The 9,148-nt window shown below is 43.7% G+C and overlaps 1 protein-coding gene across 1 annotated transcript in view; it reads right to left on the reverse strand.

Moving 5' to 3' along the window:
* The window catches only part of SCML4 (sex comb on midleg-like 4 (Drosophila)), a 45,907-nt gene extending 44,976 nt beyond the window's left edge, over positions 1–931 (reverse strand). The window contains exon 1 of the mRNA XM_017827610.1: positions 776–931. Coding sequence (XP_017683099.1) covers positions 776–931 — 156 coding nt within the window. The remainder of the gene's footprint in view (positions 1–775) is intronic.
* Between the last annotated feature and the right edge of the window lie 8,217 nt (positions 932–9,148).

Genomic DNA, 9,148 nt, shown 5'->3' on the forward strand with positions numbered 1-9,148 from the left:
GTACGGGCTCCCCAGTTGGCTGCGGACAGAGATGGAGAGATTAACAGAGCAATCTGCTGACCACAAGACCCCTCACTAACATAGCTAAGTTTCACTCTCTAGGATAAATTCTCCCCTCAGCATCACAGTCCCATTTTTGCCTGCTCTGAGGCATAACTGTGGTGCTGCTCCCACTGGTGCTGAGCCCACTTGCAGGTGAGACTCAGCTAACTGGCAGCATTGGAAGGGCTTAAGGTGCTCAGGGTTTCTGTCTTTCTTTAGCTCTGCCTGCACACTGAGGTTGCGTTGAGAGCTGGGCATGATTATCCCATAAAGTGAAAAAACAAATAATCACTGAAATCTCGTTATTTTCTAAAATGTCCCTTTCTTACTTTTTGCTTTGGAAATTAGCTTTTTTTTTCTCATTTCATTTCCACTCTCCTGTATTTGTTTCCTTTTCCATTCATCTTGTTCAATTTCTAATAAATGTTAGTGAGAGAGAAGATGAAAGTGACAAATGAGAGAGAAACCCTTCCCTGAAGGTGTGCAGCCATCTCACACAACACTGTGGGAGAAAACTTATTTTCACACAACCCAAATTAAGATAAGTTTAAACTTTAGAAAAATAGATTCCCTCTATTTTTTACCAGTTCAGGTAGATGAGAAACCATCTTTTCTTCTTTTATGTGCATTGCCCATGCTTGCACAACTTTGCCTCCATTCCTGCATTTCAACTGAAATTCCAGGAGAAAATATATTGAAAACCAGCAGGAGGCAGTGAAAATCACATATCTACCTTGTGTCCAGGTTTTCTCCCTCTCTTCTTTGGGATCTTCACAATGGGCAAAGCCCCAGCCGGCGCCTGGAAGAGGTTGTGAACAGCCATTTTGATGGGCGCTGATTGGAGCGGGGGCCGCCCTCTCTTCCTCCCCACCACTCTGGGGGACTGCATCTCCTCAACGGCCAGGCTGGAGTCCAGGCATGGCAGGTGGCTCATCTGCCCCAGGGAGAGAAAAAAAAAGGAAAAAAAAAAAGTGCTTTTAGTTTAGTTTTCATTTTAGGTTTTTCATCCAAAGGCTGTTTTCTCAATGCTGCTATTTTCCCTGTTACCATTTATCAAAAAGGAGAAGGAATACACCACAGATGTGTGTTCCTGAGTGAGATTCACCGGACCACAGCTGGCTCAGCTTCTCCAAAGCTAAACAAACCCCTTATGATTCCTGTTTTCTGTTGACCATGAGTACAGTAAAGGGAGCTGGCTCAGATGCTGAGGTGCCTATTGCACATGTCCAACAGGTAAACTCCACAATAAGCACCTTGACCTGCATCCTGCAGATAAGCATGATGAAGGCATGAGCTTGCAGCCATCAGTCAGTGCCTGCTTTCAGAGGGGGTTTGGAGTAGATGACCCACTGAGGTCCCTGCCAACCTGATGTTTTTCCCCAAATTCTGTGGTTCTGCAAATCCTGCCTCACCTCAGAAGTACTACCAATGCCAAAATGGACTTCCCTCATCTTTATACACAGCACTCTTGAGAGGAAAGGCTGTACTGGACCATGAGGTCGCTGGCATAAGGTAGCCATGTTAGAGGAGAATTGCCAAACATTTACTCTTTGCACTTTTATAACATCTCTTATCATGCATGTTATTAGTGGGCTTTTGGATGTGCTCCATTAAAGCAGTTACTTCACCACCACTGCCATGCAGCTGCTGGAGTTGAGCAGGAGTAAAAGAGTGGAATCTGGTCCATTTTCCTCTGTCCAGATTTTAATAAAGAAAAAAAATATACAACCATACACAGAGTACCAAGGGAATATATGATATTCCTCACAGCTTCTAGTAAGGGTCATATACTAACAAAGGTCAACAAAAAAACCCCAGCTGCTAAAATATGTTTTCAAATGTTGATTTGTCCAGGCATTTGATTTCCTGCTCGTGGGCAGAATACTAGTCCCAGTCCTGCCTGTATATCTCACTGGACATAAGGGTCTGAGCAATTCTCATGCTTTTATCATAAGCCTTGTGATGGCAAATATTTTCAATTTCATGCTCCCTCAGGCTAGTAATAATGGAAGACTCCCTGCCCTCCACTTTTACAAAGCAGGCTCATAGCCCTCTCAGCTACAGAGAAAAGCCTAAAGATGTGGTCCAGGAACATCTTCTAAGCTCAAAAAAAACCACAAAGGAAGTAAAGGTTTGTTTATTACTACATAAAACTACAATTTTTTAGAAAATCTAAAAAAAATCAAATATACAAATTTTTCACTGCACTTCAAATTTCACAATTTCAGAATCCAGTGTGATTGGACTGATTGGAGCTGACATTTCTGGGAATGAAATTGGGTTTGCTTACCCACATAGTGGGAAGTGTACCACTCGATAAGGGACCCTAGTGACAAATATCTGTAGTTGGGAGCTTCTTTATTTCAAAGGCAAATACGTTTTGCCTAGTCAAAACTTTGTAAGTGTGACTGACTAAAAAGCAACTCACTTTGCTGGTCTTATCGTCTCAGTAGTTCACACAATGTGCTGTAGGATAAAAAAATAGAGGGCTCCCAGCCATACCCTCCAGTAAATGCATTTATTTGCAATATAATAAAAATTGTGTGTTTTTAATAACACTAGAGGTATCTGCTCTGTTCAGACAGATCCATTCCATATAGTGGGACGTACAGATTGGACTATAAAATTTCCAGTCTTCAACATCACCTGCCTGAAACTCTCATGCAAATACTGAATGTCAAACATCAGATCAGAGCAAACCTGCAGTGCCTGATTTACCATATTGTCCAGTGTTGCTGTGGTTGCACTCACTCTCCAGTCATGCTCAGCCAGCTCAGGAACCCCCTGAAAGCCTGCTATGGGGCTCTGATCTTTACCAAATAAGAGCCTTGCGTGACTCCAGGGAGTATCCTTTCAGGGTTAAAAGCATCAGGCTTGACACAGCAGGAGTCAAATGGAAAGGCTCTGTCTATCTTGAACATCCTTCTGTCTTTAGCAGTGTGCATTTTCCTCCCTGTAATGCTTCTGAGGGACACCCTCGGTGTCTCTTCCATCTCCCAAAACAAAACATTCCCAGGAAGTTACATTACAGGCTATCTGCAAGGAGGGAGTTCGGTAGGGAAAGGAAAGGCCACAATTACGCTGGATTTGGCACCAAAACCCACTGTGAAAGCCTAGTGCTTCAGGTTCTGCTTTTCAGTCTGCTTTAAACAAAGCCTGGCAAGATAAATCTTTTGTGGAGGAACTTGGCAGAGGCTGCAGAAGACAAGTCCAGCCCATGTTTGCTTCCTGCTTGGGGAAGGGAGTGCTTCCTGGAGAGTGGGCTGTTGGTGGCCATGAGGCTGTGAGACGAGGCTATGGACCTGCACTGAAGACCACACTGCATTGCCAGTATCGGATTCTCCTTTGGTGGTAAAGGTAGATGGTGTCACCTCAGAAACTCTTGAGAGTTACCAGCTCCCAAAACAAAAGAGCTACTGACCTAGAGCACTTCTTTGACTGAAATCTTGCTTTCTTTTGCAGTGGTGGAGTATTAAATATGTGATGGTCAGGAAATACACTAAACGTTAGCGATCACAGGTTTTTTTTCCTGCTCTTGACACTTATGACACAGTGCTTTGACACAAGACTCAACTGAACTGAGCATGGAAAGATCTCAGTATAACATACTGGAATTGATACAGCAAAGACTTTAAGACAACTTCAATACATAAGCTGTTGTTATTACCCTTAATTACAAGTCCCGCTGTGACTTGATTCTCCTTTCTTGTTCCTAAGGGAAATGCAAGCACCTTTGGTGGCATTTACTATCATGCTGTTGTAGATCCTGGAAGGCAAGGGGGTTTCCCAGCAGCAGGGGAGCACAGCAGACACTCAAGAACTGCCTCTGCCTGACAGTGGGCGATGACAGCACAACCTCTCATGACAGCCAGGAGGAAGCTCCTGGGCAGGCTGGAAAAACACACAGTAAGACTGCAGGATGGCCAGACAGGCCAGAGGGACACAAGGGCTTGCCTAACTGTCCCACAACAAAGTCACTGTGCAACCTTGGAACGACTTTCCTAGGGCAGCTCTGACTGCTGCCACAGCCTGGGCTTGACCCACAGCTCAGTGCTGGAAAGCTTGATGGCTTCAAGGCAAGTTACGAGAGTTCGATGCAATTTATGGGCAAATTTAAGCAAGCAAATTACAGGCTACTAAAAAAGGCACCGCCTCAGTTCAGGAAATCACTGTAATACAAATAGCCCAGGAGAGCATTTTGGGAGGGAAATCAGTATACGTTTGCCCTGTCCTTGTACTTTTCCAAAGGCACTAGCTTTGGATTGCCAAGGATGGTGCAGCTTCATTCTGACCTAGGTCTGTCACTTTTGTATTCTTAGTTTAAAAATAACAGTAGGAAATCGCTTTGCATTTATGGCTTCTCATTACTTAGTGCAGAGCTAGGCACAGGGTAACCTCTCTTTACTTGTCTCCCAAACACTGTCATCTGGAAATATAATTTCCAACCCTGCCCTCCACATTGCCCCACCAAATCCCAGACAGGAGGCAGCAGGAAAACACCTCTCCTCACCTCAACACCTGTGCAAGCACTGCAGGAAGGATGAAGTCTCATCCATTCTGTCAGTAGAGGTTTTCCTGGGACTTCAGAGAATCCTGAGGAGCACCCTGTGCACAGTGGTCTGTCCCAGCTGGATGCCAGGTGCGGAGAGAAAACATGCCCTAAGCCAGTACTGGTGACCTGTAGGATGTTTCCAACAGCCCATGCTTTGCACCATCCATTCTTTGCACCATGTGTTGGTGTATATGCTGTATGATTAGGAACACAGCTCCAGGCAACTACAGCTGAGAGCTACAGCTGAGAGCTACAGTGCACTTCCTCACAAGCTGAGTGGTTTTGATGGATTGCAAAGATCTGTTCTTAATAAAAATAAATGCCTGCAATAAATGCAGCTTTTAACCTGCATTCCAGTAACTGCAAGGGCTGAAGGTAAAAATACCACATTAAATTTTATATCAGTAGTTCCAGAGGATGATCATTTAAACTTGATTTATACCAGGTCTCATGCAAACCTGAGCCTAGACTGGCACTGGGATGACACACAGGGAAGGAACAAGCTATTTTCATGCTGTAAGCCAAAGGAAGGTGCAGGAGTTCAGTCAGGTAGAAAATGTGCCTATTTCACAGCAGCTGAAGGAGGATGCCCTTCCCTCGCATTACAGCCATTGCCCCCAGCTACCTCAGGACTCTGACCCAGAAGTCCCTGCCAGCATTTGAAGCCCCGCCTCCAATTCTTGACTCCTGAAGAGATCTACATACCCAACAGCTGAATGTGTGAAAAATTGTAAACTTCTTGTGATCTTGTGTGTGTCTTTTCTTCAGCTGTTGTTCAGGAAAGCACACTCATGGGGAAATATCACATTATTGAATGAGAAGGAGAGGATACTTTCCAGACAGTAACATGACTATTTTCCCCTCTTTCTCTGTGCACAGCAGGGCAGCCCTTTGACTGTGACTGCTCAGAGATGATGGTCGTCAGAGTAGATGAGCAAAATGAGAAACACTGTCAGGTCTGAAAGCCAAGCTTTATGCCTGTATACTGGTGTTGGGTTTTTTTATACCTCTATACTTCTATCTTTATACCTCTATACATTTATTATTCAGGGACATGAGGCATTACATATCTCTCCATAATGAATACCAAAGCAGCACTGCATAGTGAATGAAAGATAAGTGTTTAGTGAAGCAGATAGTAGGAATTTTTGCTAATAAAAGCATTGAACCAATATTCTCTGCATGTCTGAATGTGATTGCCTAGTGACTTTGCATGGTGAACACCCATCTCACCATTGCTCAAAGAAAGGTCAGAATAATTTTCATCTATGACATGAAGTTCTTCTACAGCGATTTGCAAAGCTCTTTTCTTGCCTGTTGCTCTGGGGATTGAAATGAGAAGCTGCCTCTCTGAAGGACTCTCTTACCCATTTTGACCTTAGGAAGGGTATTTCTATGTAAATCTTTGAGATTTTCCAGCCAACGGGATAAAAGTAGAAAGGCCTATTTTCCCAAACCAATCATTAAAGAAAAAAACAACACAAATATCTGTGCTAGCCGTGGAAACCAAAAAGGGGATCCAGTCCACTTAATTTTAAACCCCAGTTCATCCATCACCTCAGTATAGGTGCCTCTGGTCATTTTAGCTGTGATCTCTCTTATACCCTGTGTCATCTGCCAAAATAATCTTAGATGCTTCAGGTCATCTAAGGTGGTACTAGATGACTATTTTAGACAACCAGACTTAGCTACAGGGAGTAAATCAGTAACAGATGAAGACACCTAAATGCCTACGTTCAAACCCTTATACAGAGGTGTCTGTGTGTGTGCTGGATGTCTGACCTCCCACAGTGTCAGTGGAGATACAGCCCATATGGTTGGAGGTGTGGAGTCAGATATAAATGTAGTTTGTAGTGGCTTCAGTGGCTCTAGGGTGCACTGATCAGGTCCAATTTGTCACTTTCTTGCAGACACCTGTATTTAGGTGTCTTAAACTAGAACTAATTTTATTTCTAAAAGTTGTGTTTGACTTGTCTATTTTATACCCAACATTAGGATGAAGCTCATCATGTCCTGTGTACATGCTTCTTCTGTTTATAAAATGAATCCAGAAAAAAACCTATTTTCTAGATGCTCCATAGCATCTGTAATGCTCATGTGAATCCCACCCTTGGTCGCTCATGCCTACATGACAGTGGCCAATTCTATCTTATTCTGTGTTCGATATTTCTGGTTAATAGTACATTGCGTTGCAGAAGAAAGAATTACCTTTTTGTAAGTGAAAACTCAAGTTTCACAGGTAAGAAATATGAGATTCATGGGTTTGTCTCAGCCTCCTTGTCAGGCTCCAAGTTAGGAACTTACTACCCTTTCAATGTCCCACTTCTCCCATAATGCTCCACAACACCTCCTCCAGGAGCTGGAAGGCAACCAAACATGCAAAGCAACTTGCCTTGGGAAAGACCAGCTCCTTGCAGCAGGGTCCAGGCTCGTCACACTCCCATCACCCCAACCACTGCCATATGTTCTTTCTCAAGAAAAAGTGGGCAAAATATTTCAGTACATTCCTATTTCAATACATTCAGTATTTTGGATAAATTTATGTTTCCCCTCATAGTTCCTAGAGTAGTTTATTTTTGCCAGATATCTTATCTTTTAATCATTCTTACAGGCAGTTTAGAAAACGCTGGAGAAAATACAAACACCTTTCTTCTGCTAGAAGCCACTCCCAAGAAGATTGATCCTTAGGTATTCAAAAAAAGTATTTGTGAGTTTTCTGTACACAGACTAGTGCTACAGGGAAGCCTGTACAAGTACAATAGAGGTGAATGTGGGTTTTTTGTTGGGCTGTAAAAACATGGGTTTCTAATTAGCTGTAATCTCTCATTAGATGTGGTAGCCCTATATCATGAATCTCCCTCCAGAAAAAAATTTAACTCTTTTTGATAGAACTGAAAGTAGTAGCAGCATCCAAAACAATGTATACTGACATCTGTCACTGCATAGACTTCACGTCTGTGGAGCCATCTTGTCAACCAGTGACACTGTGGGAGATGGCAGCACCAGAGAGGGCTGGATGGGCAAGTTTTTCTTCAGTGACATAATTTTGTGCCTGAGATATGCGTGGCAAAGAGTTGGTTCATTTTTTTAGTCTACTTTCCTGCAGAGTAGGAGTTCATATATTCACAAACTCATGATCTCCTTCCCTCCTCATTTTTGGACTTGTTGAGTTGTTTCAAACAGATCTAATGGGGCACAAAGACAAAAGAGGTGCAAAAGTTTGCAGGTGTAGTGGAAATGTGTAAAGACAGAGCTGTGAGATGCCAGTTGTGCTCTTACGAGACAATGAAAGCAGAATACACAATATAAAAGCTTCCATACTGAGAAAAATTCTTATGAGAACTGACACCCTCTCAGACACCAGAATCAGGCAATTACAGGGCACCAATTAATAGAAAACCAATCATCCTTCTCTCCTCTGCTCAGGAAACTACCTGAGGCTGTTCTTTCAATTGCTGTGCTTCACTGTGTGCCCTGCCTCATGGGAACTGAAGGAGGTGCAGCAGCCAGTCTGGGCATGGGTGTCACACTGCTGCTTAGCTATTTACATCTCAGAAAATGGCACATTTCCTGTTGCAGATGGTTTCAGCCCTTTCTACCTGCATGTCTCCAGCTCCAACATTCACTGAATGTTACAGTACAATGGCAATTGTGCAGTGCTTTATTATTTGCCATAGGATCCAAATCAAACTGACTTCAAGCAAGAAAACATCTTTTTACTCTGGCAAACCTCTCTCAGTGCAGCAAAACACAGCAACGTCTCTGCCACAGGTGCTTTGCTGGCTGCCCCAGGCTTGCAAGTGGCAGAAGGCGTCCTGCAGCAGGCTTGCTCTTCCACTGCTGAGAGCAGGTCCTACCAAGTATGACTGGTATTTTCAGTTGCTGTGCTGGGATGGGAAAGAACTGGGCAGTGTCCAGAGCTGTACCCTACCCTCTTCTCTCTCTCCCCATCTGGGTGCCATAATGAAGAGGCAGGGAGCTAGTAAGAAAAAACCCACAGGATTCTTCAAAATTCAGACAAAAAGTATTGATGGTGTCTGCACCTTTTCTTGTTACTAAGAGCAAAAGAAAGAAAAAATGGTTCCTTGTGTCTTCTTACAGCCTGATTATTTTTTTAAGTTAAATTCAGCAGCAGTGACACTGCTGTCCTTGAGGAGGCATTCTTTTGAAGGATAGCACCCTGGTGACAGCAGGTAGAGCAGTATCTGCGTGCCCTCTCTCACTCAGGTTTGCTTAATGAGCCAGAAGAACTTGAAAACCCTGGTGAGAATGGGACCCCCAGGAGCAGCCGAGGCCAGCCTCGCCTCCTGATCTTACCTTTCTTCATTTGGCCTGACGTTTTTGTTGCAGATGAGTAGCCTGTAGTAGGGAATTGAGGGAATGAAACTTTATGGGGAGTGAGTGAGCACAGGCAGAGCACCAAAGGAAAGATGTGAAAAATGGATGCAACAAGGCCACGCGAGTAGCAAGGATCACTCTGCTGAGGTGGGCAAGCCAAATGTGCACAAAAAAGGGAGAAAGCAAAGGCAATTCTTTCCTTCTCTCTTATGTCGA

Source organism: Lepidothrix coronata, unplaced genomic scaffold, assembly GCF_001604755.1.
Source record: "Lepidothrix coronata isolate B3197 unplaced genomic scaffold, Lepidothrix_coronata-1.0 Scaffold5, whole genome shotgun sequence".
Lineage (NCBI taxonomy): Eukaryota > Metazoa > Chordata > Aves > Passeriformes > Pipridae > Lepidothrix > Lepidothrix coronata.